The sequence below is a fragment of the Oncorhynchus mykiss genome, chromosome 10 (assembly GCF_057628025.1).
Source record: "Oncorhynchus mykiss isolate SJ-2025 chromosome 10, ASM5762802v1, whole genome shotgun sequence".
Lineage (NCBI taxonomy): Eukaryota > Metazoa > Chordata > Actinopteri > Salmoniformes > Salmonidae > Oncorhynchus > Oncorhynchus mykiss.
Window position 1 is genome coordinate 13,195,387 of NC_143031.1, and position 20,897 is coordinate 13,216,283.

General features: G+C 43.2%; 1 protein-coding gene across 4 annotated transcripts in view; it reads right to left on the reverse strand.

Moving 5' to 3' along the window:
• LOC110533360 (gamma-aminobutyric acid receptor subunit gamma-2) overlaps nt 1-20,897 on the reverse strand; it is a 73,235-nt gene that overhangs the window by 35,295 nt on the left and 17,043 nt on the right. For all 4 annotated transcript variants that reach the window (XM_021617479.3, XM_021617480.3, XM_021617481.3 and 1 more), the window contains exons 4-6: nt 12,695-12,915; nt 11,980-12,062; nt 8,039-8,176 (exon numbers count right to left, since the gene is read on the reverse strand). In XM_021617479.3, the coding sequence (XP_021473154.1) occupies nt 8,039-8,176; nt 11,980-12,062; nt 12,695-12,915 (442 nt within the window). The remainder of the gene's footprint in view (nt 1-8,038; nt 8,177-11,979; nt 12,063-12,694; nt 12,916-20,897) is intronic.

A 20,897-nucleotide genomic window follows, 5' to 3' on the forward strand; every position in this document is an offset into this window, starting at 1 on the left:
GACTTTTACCAAGGTGTCCCTGGGATGATTCCCTAACCTCCCGCCACACAGTCACTACATTGCCACCAAGGTGTCCCTGGGATAATTCCCTAACCTCCCGCCACACAGTCACTACATTGCCACCAAGGTGTCCCTGGGATGATTCCCTAACCTCCCACCACACAGTCACTACATTGCCACCAAGGTGTCCCTGGGATAATTCCCTAACCTCCCGCCACACAGTCACTACATTGCCACCAAGGTGTCCCTGGGATGATTCCCTAACCTCCCACCACACAGTCACTACATTGCCACCAAGGTGTCCCTGGGATAATTCCCTAACCTCCCGCCACACAGTCACTACATTGCCACCAAGGTGTCCCTGGGATAATTCCCTAACCTCCCACCACACAGTCACTACATTGCCACCAAGGTGTCCCTGGGATAATTCCCTAACCTCCCGCCACACAGTCACTACATTGCCACCAAGGTGTCCCTGGGATAATTCCCTAACCTCCCACCACACAGTCACTACATTGCCACCAAGGTGTCCCTGGGATGATTCCCTAACCTCCCACCACACAGTCACTACATTGCCACCAAGGTGTCCCTGGGATAATTCCCTAACCTCCCACCACACAGTCACTACATTGCCACCAAGGTGTCCCTGGGATAATTCCCTAACCTCCCACCACACAGTCACTACATTGCCACCAAGGTGTCCCTGGGATGATTCCCTAACCTCCCACCACACAGTCACTACATTGCCACCAAGGTGTCCCTGGGATAATTCCCTAACCTCCCACCACACAGTCACTACATTGCCACCAAGGTGTCCCTGGGATGATTCCCTAACCTCCCACCACACAGTCACTACATTGCCACCAAGGTGTCCCTGGGATAATTCCCTAACCTCCCGCCACACAGTCACTACATTGCCACCAAGGTGTCCCTGGGATGATTCCCTAACCTCCCACCACACAGTCACTACATTGCCACCAAGGTGTCCCTGGGATAATTCCCTAACCTCCCGCCACACAGTCACTACATTGCCACCAAGGTGTCCCTGGGATAATTCCCTAACCTCCCACCACACAGTCACTAAATTGCCACCAAGGTGTCCCTGGGATAATTCCCTAACCTCCCGCCACACAGTCACTACATTGCCACCAAGGTGTCCCTGGGATAATTCCCTAACCTCCCACCACACAGTCACTACATTGCCACCAAGGTGTCCCTGGGATAATTCCCTAACCTCCCACCACACAGTCACTACATTGCCACCAAGGTGTCCCTGGGATGATTCCCTAACCTCCCACCACACAGTCACTACATTGCCACCAAGGTGTCCCTGGGATAATTCCCTAACCTCCCACCACACAGTCACTACATTGCCACCAAGGTGTCCCTGGGATGATTCCCTAACCTCCCACCACACAGTCACTACATTGCCACCAAGGTGTCCCTGGGATAATTCCCTAACCTCCCACCACACAGTCACTACATTGCCACCAAGGTGTCCCTGGGATAATTCCCTAACCTCCTACCACACAGTCACTACATTGCCACCAAGGTGTCCCTGGGATGATTCCCTAACCTCCCACCACACAGTCACTACATTGCCACCAAGGTGTCCCTGGGATAATTCCCTAACCTCCCACCACACAGTCACTACATTGCCACCAAGGTGTCCCTGGGATGATTCCCTAACCTCCCACCACACAGTCACTACATTGCCACCAAGGTGTCCCTGGGATAATTCCCTAACCTCCCACCACACAGTCACTACATTGCCACCAAGGTGTCCCTGGGATGATTCCCTAACCTCCCACCACACAGTCACTACATTGCCACCAAGGTGTCCCTGGGATAATTCCCTAACCTCCCACCACACAGTCACTACATTGCCACCAAGGTGTCCCTGGGATGATTCCCTAACCTCCCACCACACAGTCACTACATTGCCACCAAGGTGTCCCTGGGATGATTCCCTAACCTCCCACCACACAGTCACTACATTGCCACCAAGGTGTCCCTGGGATAATTCCCTAACCTCCCGCCACACAGTCACTACATTGCCACCAAGGTGTCCCTGGGATGATTCCCTAACCTCCCACCACACAGTCACTACATTGCCACCAAGGTGTCCCTGGGATAATTCCCTAACCTCCCACCACACAGTCACTACATTGCCACCAAGGTGTCCCTGGGATGATTCCCTAACCTCCCACCACACAGTCACTACATTGCCACCAAGGTGTCCCTGGGATAATTCCCTAACCTCCCGCCACACAGTCACTACATTGCCACCAATGTCTCCCTGGGATGATTCCCTAACCTCCCACAACACAGTCACTACTTTGCCACCAAGGTGTCCCTGGGATAATTCCCTAACCTCCCACCACACAGTCACTACTTTGCCACCAAGGTGTCCCTGGGATAATTCCCTAACCTCCCACCACACAGTCACTACTTTGCCACCAAGGTGTCCCTGGGATAATTCCCTAACCTCCCACCACACAGTCACTACATTGCCACCAAGGTGTCCCTGGGATAATTCCCTAACGTCCCGCCACACAGTCACTACTTTGCCACCAAGGTGTCCCTGGGATGATTCCCAAACCTCCCGCCACACAGTCACTACTTTGCCACCAAGGTGTCCCTGGGATGATTCCCAAACCTCCCGCCACACAGTCACTACATTGCCACCAAGGTGTCCCTGGGATGATTCCCAAACCTCCCACCACACAGTCACTATTTTGCCACAGGGTTTGTCTCTTCATGAATGTAGACCATATAAAAGGGAATTTGCTGGAGATAAATTGGTCAGTGCTCAGTGTAATGTCACTACTGTCCCCCTAGGACGGGTCACCTCGGAGAAGCTGTGGTGGGTTTTCTTTGTTCCTTTGCTGGCCCCCATGTGCAGGACTGAAGGGCTACAGAGAGCACAATGACACACCGCTGTGTGAGGATGGTGGGCTGGCGGGTCGGGGGGTGGGCGGGCTGGCGGCGCGTGTCCTGAGTGCTGTGCTAGTCCCTTACCCCGGCCACTTCCTGTCATCCACAATGCCTCCAGATTTCCCCTGTCAATGGCTCATCTGTGGGGAGGCTGCTGATGTGTCCCGAGGCTTTCTCCACTGCAGCTAAATCACACAGACAAGAGAGCTGCACGCCACAGCAGCTAGAAGGTCCTTCTAAGAATAGCACTCGGCCCAAAAACACAACAAAACACAGATAAATAACAAATTAACCATCAGTTACTCTGCTTAAAATCAATACTATGACTCATCTTAAAGAGAGAGTGGAAATGTGGAAAATGGAAATTGAAACATGGAGAATGAAACATGGAGAATGAAACATGGAGAATGAAACATGGAGAATGAAACATGAAGAATGAAACATGGAGAATGAAACATGGAGAATGAAACATGAAGAATGAAACATGGAGAATGAAACATGAAGAATGAAACATGGAGAATGAAACATGGAGAATGAAACATGGAGAATGAAACATGGAGAATGAAACATGGAGAATGAAACATGGAGAATGAAACATGGAGAATGAAACATGAAGAATGAAACATGGAGAATGAAACATGAAGAATGAAACATGGAGAATGAAACATGAAGAAAGAAACATGGAGAATGAAACATGGAGAATGAAACATGGAGAATGCAATTGACTCTTTTTACGCTTGAGACGATAGCCCTAAACCGTGCTCTGTTTAAACAATGCTTTTACAATTCATTTATTCTGTTAATGCACTCAGAAGGAAACTAATGAATGTGGGGAGGTCCTTTTGAAATAATGCTGATGATTAACTCAAATGCCCACAAACTAAGGTCTGTGTTTGGCGGGAACAAATCACATGGAATAAAAAAAACATTGTCCGACTCACAACTAACTATCAGACCCGTGTGAAGGAAATGTTACTTTGTGAAGAAAAAGTATTGGGTGTCATAAACAAGTCCCTGCTTGTGCCTGGTAAAAGTGTCTATAACCAGTCTATAAGGGAAATAACGGAACTGCCCCGAGAGAACTCCTGACAGACGTTCACTATGGGGTATCAAGTATGTTAGAACGTCCCCACTTAACTGATAATAAACCATTATTAATTTAAGATTGACTTTGAGTGTCCCTGTGTAGAATATCCACAACACCCTCAAGTAATTTACTTTCGCTGTATTAGTATCCGTCTCTCTCGCTCTCTCTGTCTCTCTCTCCCACTCTCCTTCTCCCTCCCTCATGTTCTCACTCATGTTCTCACTCTCTGATGTGTTTCTCACTCTCAGACTGCTTGTCCTTAAGAAACTGAGAAGCTAGTATCTTGGTTTGTCAGCAGCAGCGGACAGCAGCAGGGAGCTGGATCAAGACACTGAGGAGGACATAGGGCTCGGCAGGTAGATTTGTGGCCCTGAGGGGCATTGATGTGGTGCGACACAATGAAGGACTAAGCTCGTTGACATTGCCAGAGGAGAAACACCAAATCAAAGCAGACACAGCCTCCTTATAAGGCAAACAACCACAGCGGAGGAGCAGGTGGTGTTGTCTTTAATTCTCTCTTTTTGTGCTTTGGGCCAAATTTGAAATATAACTCAAGCTATGTGCTCTGAGGGCAAGTAGTCAACATTTTCCATATCAGCACGGATGAAACTGTAGTTAAAATACAGAGGGCAATGGCATGATCCCTCCTCCGCCCCCTCGGAATACATTTTCACCAGATGGTATTTCAGAATCTTAAACCGAGGCAAGCCCCACAATGGACTGCACCATTACAATCGCCGCTCCACTTTCCCTTGTCATGTAACAGAACAGCTGTTTGTTTATCTAACCTTTGAGTCAAAAGAACAGAAAGAACGCGATTTAGTCCTGCATCTATTGCAAGGTAAAGGAATCTAACTGTAGTCTACTATCTCCAATCAATGTAATTCCCTCTCAGTTGTATAAACAGTGAGTGTTATTCCAAGACCTTGTGTTGTATTTTCCCTGTTTCACTGACTGACTTCAGAGCTGGTGTTATCCCTGGGATCAGAAGCTACTGTGTGACTATGAAAGACAACAGCTGTCGGAGCAGCCGCTAACGGCAGACAGATAGAGTGCGGATTTGTAAACTGCCTCCTAAAATAAACAGACCATTTAATTCTGTCTCTGATTGGGTTCCAGGAGGAGAAGTTCAAGTTTGATGAAATAGCTATGAAGATGAAGTGTGCCAGGTTTCATCTGGTCAGAAAGACACAGATTGTGTGGCTCCATTCAGTTTATCTTCTCCATACACAGCTTTACCCTTTCAACAGGTCAGCTTACATTTCACTATCTACAAATGCAATAGTTTACATGATACATAGACTAATTAAAATAGTAACTCAAACATAACCCCTTGATCAGGGCTATATGCTGAAAGGAGTTGGTTCCGTTGTCATCCGAGAATGTACGTACATCTTCCACATTATTAGTTCAGCTCATTACATGGAGGTTTTTAAAGAATATGCTCTCTGTAACCATAATTTCTGCCATCTGTAACCTAGTCATTATACCTGTAATGCTAACTGTAACCATCATGTCTGCCATCTGTAACCTAGTCATTATACCTGTAATGCTAACTGTAACCATCATGTCTGCCATCTGTAACCTAGTCATCATACCTGTAATGCTAACTGTAACCATCATGTCTGACATCTGTAACCTAACCATCATACCTGTAATGCTAACTGTAACCATCATGTCTGCCATCTGTAACCTAGTCATCATACCTGTAATGCTAACTGTAACCATCATGTCTGCCATCTGTAACCTAGTCATCATACCTGTAATGCTAACTGTAACCATCATGTCTGCCATCTGTAACCTAACCATCATACCTGTAATGCTAACTGTAACCATCATGTCTGACATCTGTAACCTAACCATCATACCTGTAATGCTAACTGTAACCATCATGTCTGCCATCTATAACCTAGTCATCAAACCTGTAATGCTCTCTGTAACCATCATGTCTGCCATCTGTAACCTAGTCATCATACCTGTAATGCTAACTGTAACCATTATGTCTACCATCTGTAACCTAACCATCAAACCTGTAATGCTAACTGTAACCATCATGTCTGCCATCTGTAACCTAGTCATCATACCTGTAATGCTAACTGTAACCATCATGTCTGCCATCTGTAACCTAACCATCATACCTGTAATGCTAACTGTAACCATCATGTCTGCCATCTGTAACCTAACCATCATACCTGTAATGCTAACTGTAACCATCATGTCTGCTATCTGTAACCTAGTCATCATACCTGTAATGCCAACTGTAACCATTATGTCTACCATCTGTAACCTAGTCATCATACCTGTAATGCTAACTGTAACCATCATGTCTGCCATCTGTAACCTAGTCATCATACCTGTAATGCTCTCTGTAACCATCATGTCTGCCATCTGTAACCTAGTCATCATACCTGTAATCCTAACTGTAACCATCATGTCTGCCATCTGTAACCTAGTCATCAGACCTGTAATGCTAACTGTAACCATCATGTCTGCCATCTGTAACCTAGTCATCAAACCTGTAATGCTAACTGTAACCATCATGTCTGCCATCTGTAACCTAACCATCATACCTGTAATGCTAACTGTAAACATCATGTCTGCCATCTGTAACCTAGTCATCATACCTGTAATGCTAACTGTAACCATCATGTCTGCCATCTGTAACCTAGTCATCATACCTGTAATGCTAACTGTAACCATCATGTCTGCCATCTGTAACCTAACCATCATACCTGTAATGCTAACTGTAAACATCATGTCTGCCATCTGTAACCTAGTCATCATACCTGTAATGCTAACTGTAACCATCATGTCTGCCATCTGTAACCTAGTCATCATACCTGTAATGCTAACTGTAACCATCATGTCTGCCATCTGTAACCTAGTCATCATACCTAGTCATCAAAGCAATGATCCAAAGGATTTGTAATAATACATGCATGGTACATTATGTTCCCTTCTCAGTTAAATGCATTACTAAACGGATGTACCTTTCAGGACGACAACATCGCCTTCAAAATATAGTGAGACGTAATCTGAAGAAAATACCAGACATACCAGACATGAGAAAATGAGAAAATACCAGACATAATTGCTCTACTAAAGCATATCTGCTAGAATCATTTCTGTTTCTTTAGGCCAGGGTGATTGTCTTACACTGATGGAATGTAGCCAACAAAGATCCATTCTGTTCGATCAATATCCATTTAAGCGAATAGCCTAAATAAATGTAGTATCTTTTTAAGATCTTTCTTAATTTCCCTCCAGAAGCCAAAAGACTCTTGCCACATTTATGACAATGGGAACTGATAATGTTTCCTCTGGTTAGTACTTCTTCTGTAACTGCCAGTTAGGGGAAATAACTGCTTAAATGGCGGTATATCTTCTTGACTGATTAAACACTGTGATTTATAGGTTGGCCTTTAGTTTTACATACATTATTTTCCCCTAGAGAAGACTTCAGCCATGTCCCTTGCAAACCCAGATGTTTTAATGACCATATAGTGTGTACAGGCCAAAGATAAAGCTCTCTGTCAGGCTGTAGGCCAGAGAATATCACAGTGACTTCCCAACAAATTCATGCATTTCCATACAAGGCTCCTGACACACCACCACACATTATAAACATTCAACTCCAAACAGCCTCTAACCAGCCTCCAGTACTAGCTCCACTGCAGAGCCATTTTCCTCAGGAGACAAATTCATTTCCTGCTTTGGAATCCAACCAAAAATGTGTGCATGCATAATGCATATGTTTTCCTCTGTTATGTATTAGGCACATAGTCTTTTAATTCACCAGGGTGTGTGCATGCTGCAAGTGCCAGAAAGCAGAAGGGGGGTTATGGAAAAGGGGGAGGTGCCTCCTTGAGTAAACCACATTCAGAATAGGGAAGCTCAGAGAGAGAGAGAGAGAGACAAAGACAGAGAAACAGAGAAAGAGTGAGAGAAAGAAAGAAAAAGAAAGAGTGAGGGAAAGAAAAAGAAAGAGTCAGGGAAAGAAAAAGAAAGACTTACCTGACACAGTCCTGACAATCTCGCTGGTATTCCTCAGGCCAACGAAGGAGAACTGGTAGAGCCTCCAGGAGCGGATGTCTCCCACCTCCACGGAGCTTCTCTTCCACTTGTACACTATCTCCTCTCTGGGGTAGCCATCTGGACAGAGGGAGGGTGGAGAGACAGTTAGTTCGGGAAATTACTACCTGTGGTGGTCTATGACTGAATCCATCCAATAATAAAACGTGTTAAACAGGTGATGTGTAATGCTATGTACATCTTTTCCACTCCAATGGTAGGAAAATGTTTAGGGTGACTTTAATGTAGACATAACCAATATTCAGGAACATTGTAAGGAGCAATCCTAAATAGTGACTGGACACTAATAGTCTGATAATGACTGACCTTCAGTCAAGTCTCTGTTGATTTTTGTCCAGAGAAGAACACTACAGGCCTACATCATGTACAGGCCTACATCATACTAAATGGGGTGGTTTAATGCACATTAGCTTTCCCAAGTGCAAGCTGTAATGGGCTTTTTGGTTGAATTGCCCAGATATCCTGCCACAGATATCCTGTAATAGATATCCGGTAACAGATATCCTGCCACAGATATCCCGCCACAGATATCCTGCCACAGATATCCTGTAATAGATATCCGGTAACAGATATCCTATAACAGATATCCCATAACAGATATCCTGCCACAGATATCCTGTAATAGATATCCGGTAACAGATATTCTATAACAGATATCCTATAACAGATATCCTGCCACAGATATCCTGTAATAGATGTCCCTCAACAGATATCCTGTAACATATATCCTATAACATATATCCTGCCACAGATATCCTGTAATAGATGTCCCTCAACAGATATCCTGTAACAGATATCCTATAACAGATATCCTGCCACAGATATCCTGTAATAGATGTCCCTCAACAGATATCCTGTAACAGATATCCTATAACAGATATGCTGCCACAGATATCCTGTAATAGATATCCGGTAACAGATATCCTATAACAGATATCCCATAACAGATATCCTGCCACAGATATCCTGCCACAGATATCCTGTAATAGATATCCGGTAACAGATATCCTGCCACAGATATCCCGCCACAGATATCCTGCCACAGATATCCTGTAACAGATATCCGGTAACAGATATTCTATAACAGATATCCCATAACAGATATCCTGCAACATATATCCTGTAACAGATTTCATGTAACAGATATCCTATAGCAGATATCCTATAACAGATATCCTGCAACGGATATCCTGTAACAGATATCCTGTAACAGATGTCCCTCAACAGATATCCTGTAACAGATATCCTGTAACCTATATCCCTCAACATATATCTTGCAACAGATATCCTGTAACAGATATCCTGTAACAGATATCCTATAACAGATATCCTGCAACAGCAATCCTGTAACAGACCCTGTCTGTCTGGTTACTGTACTGGTCTCTCTCGTCAACCCTGCCTGTTTACTGTACTGGTCTCTCTCACCAACCATGTCTGCCTGTTTACTGTACTGGTCTCTCTCACCAACCCTGTCTGGTTACTGTACTGGTCTCTCTCACCAACCCTGCCTGTTTACTGTACTGGTCTCTCTCACCAACCCTGTCTGTCTGGTTACTGTACTGGTCTCTCTCACCAACCCTGCCTGTCTGGTTACTGTACTGGTCTCTCTCACCAACCCTGCCTGTTTACTGTACTGGTCTCTCTCACCAAACATGCCTGTTTACTGTACTGGTCTCTCTCACCAACCATGTCTGCCTGTTTACTGTACTGGTCTCTCTCACCAACCATGTCTGCCTGTTTACTGTACTGGTCTCTCTCACCAACCCTGCCTGTTTACTGTACTGGTCTCTCTCATCAAACATGCCTGTTTACTATCCTGGTCTCTCTCACCAACCATGTCTGCCTGTTTACTGTACTGGTCTCTCTCATCAACCCTGTCTGTCTGGTTACTGTACTGGTCTCTCTCACCAACCCTGCCTGGTTACTGTACTGGTCTCTCTCATCAACCCTGTCTGTCTGGTTACTGTACTGGTCTCTCTCATCAACCCTGTCTGTCTGGTTACTGTACTGGTCTCTCTCACCAACCCTGCCTGGTTACTGTACTGGTCTCTCTCATCAACCCTGTCTGTCTGGTTACTGTACTGGTCTCTCTCACCAACCCTGTCTGTCTGGTTACTGTACTGGTCTCCCTCACCAACCCTGCCTGGTTACTGTACTGGTCTCTCTCGTCAACCCTGTCTGTCTGGTTACTGTACTGGTCTCTCTCACCAACCCTGTCTGTCTGGTTACTGTACTGGTCTCTCTCATCAACCCTGTCTGTCTGGTTACTGTACTGGTCTCTCTCACCAACCCTGCCTGGTTACTGTACTGGTCTCTCTCATCAACCCTGTCTGTCTGGTTACTGTACTGGTCTCTCTCATCAACCCTGTCTGTCTGGTTACTGTACTGGTCTCTCTCACCAACTCTGTCTGTCTGGTTACTGTACTGGTCTCTCTCATCAACCCTGTCTGTCTGGTTACTGTACTGGTCTCTCTCACCAACCCTGGTCTGGTTACTGTACTGGTCTCTCTTACCAACCCTGTCTGGTTACTGTACTGGTCTCTCTCACCAACCCTGTCTGGTTACTGTACTGGTCTCTCTCGTCAACCCTGTCTGTCTGGTTACTGTACTGGTCTCTCTCACCAACCCTGTCTGGTTACTGTACTGGTCTCTCTTACCAACCCTGTCTGGTTACTGTACTGGTCTCTCTCACCAACCCTGTCTGGTTACTGTACTGGTCTCTCTCACCAACCCTGTCTGTCTGGTTACTGTACTGGTCTCTCTCACCAACCCTGTCTGGTTACTGTACTGGTCTCTCTCACCAACCCTGCCTGTTTACTGTACTGGTCTCTCTCATCAACCCTGTCTGGTTACTGTACTGGTCTCTCTCACCAACCCTGTCTGTCTGGTTGCTGTACTGGTCTCTCTCACCAACCCTGTCTGGTTACTGTACTGGTCTCTTTTACCAACCCTGTCTGGTTACTGTACTGGTCTCTCTCACCAACCCTGTCTGGTTACTGTAGTGGTCTCTCTCACCAACCCTGTCTGGTTACTGTACTGGTCTCTCTCACCAACCCTGCCTGGTTACTGTACTGGTCTCTCTCACCAACCCTGTCTGGTTACTGTACTGGTCTCTCTCACCAACCCTGTCTGTCTGGTTACTGTACTGGTCTCTCTCACCAACCCTGTCTGGTTACTGTACTGGTCTCTCTCACCAACCCTGCCTGGTTACTGTACTGGTCTCTCTCACCAACCCTGTCTGGTTACTGTACTGGTCTCTCTTACCAACCCTGTCTAGTTACTGTACTAGTCTCTCTCACCAACCCTGTCTGGTTACTGTACTGGTCTCTCTCACCAACCCTGTCTGGTTACTGTACTGGTCTCTCTTACCAACCCTGCCTGGTTACTGTACTGGTCTCTCTCACCAACCCTGCCTGGTTACTGTACTGGTCTCTCTCACCAACCCTGTCTGGTTACTGTACTGGTCTCTCTCACCAACCCTGTCTGTCTGGTTACTGTACTGGTCTCTCTCACCAACCCTGCCTGGTTACTGTAGGTTTGGAGGTTAATGTTATACTCCCTCTTTCATTGTACTGCTTCTCCCCTCTATTACTGCTTTCTCTCACAATAGAAAAGCACTAAAAACACAGCAGCATGTTGTGCACTGTGCTGATGTCTTCATGGTATAGTGCTTGTTCTTGGCTGCCACTGCTGTTGAAAGTAGGCATGTGGAGGCCATGGAGAGAGAGAGAAAGTGGCATGTGGAGGCCATGGAGAGAGAGAGAAAGTGGCATGTGGAGGCCATGGAGAGAGAGAGAGTGTGTGAGCGAGAGAGACATGAGAGAGTGGTGGTGGGGAAGTAAAGAGCACATGGCAAGACTTACAGCTGGAAAACTCCAGCGGACAGGAGTGCTCATCCATTGGGAAGTTGTTCAGTTTAAGCTGGCACTCGGCATCAATAGTCAACCTACAAACACAAAAACACAGTTTGCATCTGCTGTGCTGGTCGGGTTGTCAACAAAGCATCTAAAATATTCTGTTCTGAAACTATCCTGTCTGATTTCTATTGTTCATTGGACTTAAGAGTGTTGGGCCAGTAACCAAAAGGTTGCTAGATTGAATCCCTGAGCTGACAAGGTACAAATCTGTCGTTCTGACCCTGAACAAGGCAATTAACCCACTGTTCCTAGGCCGTCATTGTAAATAAGAATTTGTTTTTAAATAAAGGTTAAATAAAAATTTAAAAAACATTTTTTTTTAATTATAATTAGTCATTGGTGAGGTTGGAGTTCCCTAATGAATTAATGAACTGTGGTTGCATTCTGGGAGAACATCAATCACTGCTGGGTTGAGGAGTCCAGTCCACCAAAGTTCATCTTCTCATTAGACAGTGTGAGGGAGAGTTAGCTAGCTAGCCAGGCTGAATCTACTCTTCTTTCTTAACCAGAGGCACCAAATTAGGATGATTAATGAGGTCTGAAGCGCAATCAGTCAGCTCAATCAACTACCGCCTGTCAAATACAGTCAACTGGAAACCGTCTGTTTCCTCATTTGTGTCAGAGTCTCCCAGTGGTACTTCTTCATTGGACAACATCTCACCGCAGTGTGTAGAGTATCCGTCCATCGTTCCAGATCCGGAGCATACGATTGGGTGTGGTGATCCAGTGGGCGTCGGCCTTCTTGGAGTTGCGGAAGAAGGTGTCAGGGATCCAGATCTTGCCCACCATGTTGCTGTTGAGACGCAAGACCTTCATGGTACTGTTGAACTTTAACCTCCGGTCATACCACGTCTGGGCAAAAAATATGTCGATGGTGTACTCCTGCGGAGGGAAAAAAACAGGCTTGATTCTATTAAACCCGCGGTGCGGTATTATTCAAGGTCAAATCAAATCTAATGTTATTTGTCACATGTGCTGAATAAAACAGGTGTAGACCTTACTGTGAAATGCTTACTGACAAGCCCTTAACCAACAATACAGTTAAGAAAAATAAGTGTTAAGAAATACAAAAGTTAAAAAGAAATAAACAAATAATTAAATAGCAACAATAAAATAACAGTAATGAGGCTATATTCGGGGGGTACCGGTACAGTCAATGTGCGGGGATCAGAGAATGTTTTTTACTACTGCAGGAACCTAATATTACTAGCTAGACCCCACTCACAGGTATATGCATCCTGTTTTCAGAATAAGAAGTGTGTACACAGGCAGTAGTAAATCACCACTGGCTAATTGCCTATCACTATGGCAGTTGAGTTGATTCCATCCATAGTCATCTTTGGAAGAGTTTCATTCCAAAATGCTATATTTAGTCAGGTCTAGGGTTACACATTTTGGGGAATATTCAGAGGTGGAAACATTCCGTGGGAATTAACGGGAATATATGGGAATTAACGGTGACATATGGGAATTAACGGAAATATATGCAAATTAATATTATTACCATTTAAATGTAGATGTTTTTTTGCATTGGACATATTTAACATATCATATGGAGACAGAAACATGAACCTTTTACTTTATCATAAGAATACATAATTGCAACATATTAAATCCTTCCAATAGAAATGTAAAAAAAACTATTTAGTTACGAATTGAACTTTAATTAAATGAGTTGACTCTTCACATGGGATGATTTCACTGAACAAAAAAAAAAAAAGAATATTTAATCATCCCCAATGATCCATCGCATCTCCTAAAAACATTTTTCTACATACATCTGTAAAATTATAGTCTAGAAACTAAAGCTTTGGTTGTCTTCTTCTCAGGCTTCCATGTCTTCTCCCTGGATCTCCTCAATGTCCACCTCTTGAACATTAGACTGAGGCCTCATCTTCACTGTCACTTTCTAACCTTGTTAAGGATGGCTGGTTATCAGGCTCAAGAAGCCTCAAATTTGCCCTGATGGCCACCAATCTTTCAACCCTCGTATTGGTCAGCCTGTTGCGTGCTTTGGTGTGTGTGTTCCCAAACAAGCACCAGTTGTGCTCTGAGGTGGATGATGTTAGTGGGATTTGGAGGATGATGGCGCAACAGGGGAAAGAGCCTCAGATCCACAAAGTCTCTTCCACCAGGTGGCTGATGATATACGTTGGCACGACTGCCATATTGCATCTCCATCCCAAAGCCCTTGCTTGGAAATATACTTCACCAGACTTCCAAGAACCTTCCCCTCATCCAGGCCAAGGTGGTGAAACACGGTAGTGATGACACCATAGGCCTTGTTGATGCGTTTCACCAGACAGGATGCTCTTGTCAGCATACTTGGAGTCCAACATGTACGCTGCGGCGTGTATGGGCTTCAGGCAGAAGTCTTCATGCTTTTTGATGTATTTCAGAACTGCAGTTTCCTCTGCTTGGAGCAACAGTGAAGTGGGTAGGGCAGTATGGATTTCTTCTCTTACATCTGCAAGCAGAGTCTGAACATCAGACAGGGTGGCATTGTCTCCCTCAATCCGTGTAATGGCTACTGCTATAGGTTTCAGGCTGCTTACCACTCTCTCCCAAAATACATCATCCAGGAGGATCCTCTTGATGGGGCTGTCCATATCGGCAGACTGTGATATGGCCTCTTGGAGAGACTCTTTCCCCTCTAGGAGACTGTCAAACATGATGACAACACCACCCCAACAGGTGTTGCTGGGCAGCTTCAATGTGGTGCTCTTATTCTTCTCACTTTGCTTTGTGAGGTAGATTGCTGCTATAACTTGATGACCCTTCACATACCTAACCATTTCCTCGACTCTCTTGTAGTGTATCCATTGTTTTCAGTGCCATGATGTCCTTGAGGAGCAGATTCAATGCATGAGCAGCACAGCCAATGGGTGTGTTGTGAGGGTAGGACTCCTCCACTTTAGACCAAGCAGCCTTCATGTTCGCAGCACTGTCTGTCACCAGTGCAAATACCTTCTGTCCAAGGTCATTGATGACAGCCTTCAGTTCATCTGCAATGTAGAGACCGGTGTGTCTGTTGTCCCTTGTGTCTGTGCTCTTGTAGAAAACTGGTTGAGGGGTGGAGATAATGTAGTTAATTATTCCTTGCCCACGAACATTCGACCACCCATCAGAGATGATTGCAATACAGTCTGCTATCTCTATGATTTTCTTGACCTTCACCTGAACTCTGGTGAACTCTGCATCCAGCAAATGAGTAGATAAAGCCTGTCTGGTTGGAGGGGTGTATGCTGGGCAAAGAACATTCAGAAATCTCTTCCAATACACATTGCCTGTGAGCATCAGAGTTGAACCAGTTGCATACACAGCTTGAGCAAGACATTCATCAGAATTTCTCTGACTACGTTCCTCCATTGAGTAAAAAAAACTTCTGATTCCAGGAGGACCATGAGCTGTTGCTATCGATAAGGTGTCTGATTCATCATTTTCACCTCAAATAGAAGAGGGACTTCTGTCAGAGGTTGCTTGTTGTGAGCGCTGAGGGAACTTTATGCACTTGGCCAGATGATTCTGCATCTTTGTTGCATTCTTCACATATGATTTGGCACAGTATTTGCAAATGTACACAGCTTTTCCTTCTACATTAGCTGCAGTGAAATGTCTCCACACATCAGATAGTGCCCGTGGCATTTTCCTGTAAAGATTAGAAAAAAATGAGTAAAAAATAAACAAATATAATTCCATGTACAGATAAATAGTTAAGCAGTTAGATTAAACAACTCCTTTGTAAAATAAATGTCTTAAAATGAAACATGTATGGAAACAGGTGAATTAACACTCTTCAGTTAGCAGGCTCAAGCAACCGAAAACCCACATGGTAGCAAAAACTGACAAGCAGAAATTGCTAACAAGTTAGCAAATGATTTAAACACACTTTGCTGTAGGCTCCTATTTCCTAGTTAACAAAACAATCATGTTAGTCATATAAATATATTCACCCCACCCAGTATTGTAATCAAAACTTACCAGAAAGCATGTAGTCCTTGACTCAGACAGTGTAGTAGTGTGGGCTCAATAGCATCTCAGTGTGCAAGATCTTGAGAATCAGCTGTACATGGAAGAGGGCACTGCACATGTGATGGAAGAATGCACTGTGCATGCAGAGGGTTGCAATTCCATTGAATTGGGGATATTTTAACCAAAACATGCCACAAGACCTAGAATTGCCTGATGTATATCGCACAAAAAAAGGTTCACAGTTATAAGCTAACTTTTTACATGAATTTAAGCAAAATTCCCCAAAGTCCAGGGCTTAACCTCCCATGGAAAATTTCAAGAAACTTACCAGAAAGTTTCCAACCCTTTGCAACCCTAGTCAGGTCCATAAATATTTGGACATTGACCAAGTTATTATTATTTTAGCTGTCTACCACAGCATATTGGAGTTGAAATTAAATAATGAATATGAGCTGAAAGTTCAGATGTTCAGCTTTAATATGAGGGTATTAACATCCAAATCAGGTGAACGGTGTAGGAATTGCAGCACGATTTATATGTGGTACCCCCTTTAACGTACCTCACTTTAAGGGACCAAAAGTAATTGGACAATTGGCTGCTCAGCTGTTCCATGGTCAGGTGTGTGTTATTCACTCATTAGTTAATTTACAAGTAAGCAGATAAAAGGTCTAGAGTTGATTTCAAGTGTGGCATTTGCATTTGGAATCTGTTACTGTTAACCCTCAATATGAAGTCCAAAGAGCTGTCACTGCCAGTGAAGCAAGACATCAATAGGCTGAAAAATCAAAACAAACCCATCAGAGAGATAGCAAAAACATTAGGTGTGGCCAAATCAACTATTTGGTACATTCTTAAAAAGAAAGAACGCACTGGTGAGCTCAGGAACACCAAAACGCCCGGAAGAGCATGGGAAAAAACTGTGGTGGACGACAGAAGATTATTTCGCTGGTGAAGAAAAACCCCTTCACAACAGTTGGCCAGATCAAGAACGCCCTCCAGGAGGTAGGTGTATCTGTGTCAAAAGTCAACCATCAAGAGAAGACTTCACCAGAGTAAATACAGACCGTTTACCACAAGATGTAAACTATTGATAAGCTTCAAAAACAGATGAGACAAAGATCAACTTGTACCAGAATGATGGCAAGAAGGGAAGGAACTGCTCATGATCCGAAGCATACCACCTCATCTGTGAAACATGGTGGAGGTAGTGTTATGGCGTGGGAATGTACAGTATAGCTGCCAATGGAACTGGTTCCCTTGTATTTATTGTGATGTGACTGCTGACAAAAGCAGCAGAATGAATTCTGAAGTGTTTAGGGCTATATTACTTGCTCAGATTCAGCCAAATGCTTCAAAACTCATTGGACGGCGCTTCACAGTGCAGATGGACAATGACGCAAAGCATACTGCAAAAGCAACCCAAGACTTTAAGACAAAGAAGTGGAATGTTCTGCAATGACCAAGTCAATCACCTGATCTGAATCCAATTGAGCATGCACTTCCTTTGCTGAAGGCAAAACTGAAGGCAAAACGCCCCTAGAACAAGCAGGAACTGAAGACAGCTGGAGAAAAGGCCTGGCAGTGCATCACCAGGGAAGAAACTCAGCATCTGGTGATGTCTATGGGTTCCAGACTTCAGGCAGTAATTGACTGTAAATGATTTGCAACCAAGTATTACAACTCACAATTTAATTTATGATTATGTTAGTTTGTCCAATTACTTTTGAGACTCTAGAATTGGGGGGCTATGTATAAAAAAGGTTGTAATTCCTACACGCTTCATACCATCATTTTGACAAATCTCTTAAACTAAAGATTAAGTCTACACTTAAAGCACATTTTGATTGTTTCCTTTCAAATCCATTGTGGTGGCGTACAGAGACAAAATTATGCAAATTGTGTCACTGTCCAAATACTAATGGACCTGACTGTATCTGTTTTCAGAAATGTTGGTAAATTAGCTTTTATTAAATCAATTATGAAAGAGATTGGTGTGTTATTTCCACTATCTAATCATAGCATGAGGTTGTTCAATGACAGCAATGTATTTGTTTAAAATCACTTGATGGTTTAATTTCAGAGAAATGAATAATACTGGGTAAATAATACTCACTCTCAGAGAAATAAGTAGTACTGCTAGGTTTTACACAATCAAATGTAACACATAACTAACTACATTTTAATAAAGAACTGTACAAATGCTACATATGAGATCTGTATGTAAAACATTTACATTTTACATTTTAGTAGATGCTCTTATCCAGAGCGCCTTGCAGTAAGTGCATTCATCTTAAGATAGCTAGGTGAGACAACCACATATAACAGTCAAATATACAGGATACGAACAATTCATTCCAGCTAAACAATGGATATATAGCATTTTGCAACAATATATAAATATAATACACATCTAAAATCGCTGAACTAAAAATCAGAGATCAGTAATATTTTACACACACATGAAGGTACCCATATGCAATCATTCCTGATGAAAAAACACTAATGTGAAAAATTTGTGGATATAGAATTTTGGAACTAAACTTTTCATTTAAACTACCGTTCAAAAGTTTGGAGTCACTTAGACATTTCCTTGTTTTTTAAAGAAAAGCACATTTTTGTCCATTAAAAGGCTAATTGATCATTAGAAAACCCTTTTGCAATTATGTTAGCACACCTGAAAACGTTTGTGCTTATTAAAGAAGCAATAAAACTGGCCTTCTTTAGACTAGTTGAGTATCTGGAGCATTAGCATTTGTGGGTTCGATTACAGGCTCAAAATGGCCAGAAACAACGACCTTTCTTCTGAAACTCATCAGCCTATTCTTGTTCTAAGAAACGAAAGCTATTCCCTGAGAGAAATTGCCACTGAAGATCTCGTACAGCGCTGTGTACTACTCCCTTTACAGAACAACGTAGGCTTCTAAACTGGCTCTAACCAGAATAGAAAGAGTGGGAGGCCCCGGTGCACAACTGAGCAAGAGAACAAGTACATTAGAGTGTTGGTTTCTCAAACTAGACACTCAAATGTACTTGTTATCTTGCTCATTTGTGCACCGGGGCCTCCCACTTAGAGACGTATGAGTTTCAGAAGAAATGTCTTTGTTTCTAGCCATTTTGAGCCTGTAATCGAACCCACAAATGCTGATGCTCCAGATACTCAACTAGTCTAAAGAAGGCCAGTTTTATTGCTTCTTTAATAAGAACAAAAGTTTTCAGGTGTGCTAACATAATTGCAAAAGGGTTTTCTAATGATCAATTAGCCTTTTAAAATTATAAACTTGGATTAGCAAACACAATGTGCCATTGAACACATGAGTTATGGTTGCTGATAATGGGCCTGTGTACGCCTATATAGATATTCCATTCAAAATCAGCTGTTTCCAGCTACAATAGTCATTTACAAATTTAACAATGTCTACACTGTATTTCTGATCAATTTGATGTTATTTTAATGGACAAAAACAAAAAACAAGGAAATGTCTAAGTGACCCCAAACTTTTGAACGGTAGTGTACATACATGTTAAATTCTGTGTTGAAATTTAACAATGAATAAAAACTACTGTAGAACACCCTGAGACCCTAAACAGGAACGAGTGTCCTCCAAAACGTTGAATACAAATCACTCTCCATGTTCCACCGAACCCGTTTAAACTGAGGACAGTTTTACAACTACATGGTAAAACACCTACATGGTAAAACTGCTGTCTGGGATACATTGGCAGAGCACTTTCTTAAAGCAAAACGGCTTCCTTTCAGACCATTAATCTTTTGTTCCTATTAAAGAATGCAGCTACACTGGGCCACCTTGAGCCCCTCAACCTGAAAATGAAATGTTTAACGGGGCAATTAATGGCTTCCCTTGTTTAGCAGAAGCATTATCTAACCTCATATCCTGAGAAGCACTTTGCTCTCACTCTGACAAAACCCTTCCTGCAGTGCTCTCTGTCTCCCATTCAACAGGCCTAGGAAATATATATTAAGGCTATTCAATAGAGCACTGGAGAAAGGAGAGAGGAGTGTATGTGTGTGTGGTCATGTGTGTGTTTGAGAGAGAGAGAGAGAGAGAGAGGGGGGGGAGAGAGAGAGATATACAGAGAGAGAGAGAGAGAGAGATACCGAGAGAGAGAGAGATAGAGATACAGAGAGAGAGAGAGATATACAGAGAGAGAGACACAGTCTACTTAAACAGAGCAATACTCAATCATGAGGCATCAAAGCCAAAGGAACTGAGTAACATTAAGAAATGCTATAGATGGAAGGAATGCAGTTTGGAAACCTACCAAAAAACAATTAGGCAACAACAAATTCAATCCCTTTTAGACAATTTCCTGGCTAAAACATTCCACTGTAATAGTGAAGGTGTAAACTTGGCAGTAGAAAATCTTAACAGTATATTTGACCTCTCAGCTTCCCTATCAAATCTAAAAATCTCAAATAGAAAACCGAAGAAAATTAACAATAATGACAAATGGTTTGATGAAGAATGCAAAAATCGAAGAAAGAAATTGAAAAACCTGTCCAACCAAAAACATAGAGACCCGGAAAACCTGAGTCTACGCCTTCACTATGGTGAATCACTAAAACAATACAGAAATACACTACGGAAAAAGAAGGAACAGCATGTCAGAAATCAGCTCAATGCAATTGAAGAATCCATAGACTCTAACCACTTCTGGGAAAATTGGAAAACACTAAACAAACAACAACACAAAGAATTATCTATCCAAAATGGAGATGTATGGGTAAACCACTTCTCCAATCTTTTTGGCTCTATAACAAAGAATAAAGAGCAAAAACATATACATGATCAAATACAGATCTTAGAATCAACTATTAAAGACTACCAGAACCCACTGGATTCTCCAATTACATTGAATGAGATACAGGACAA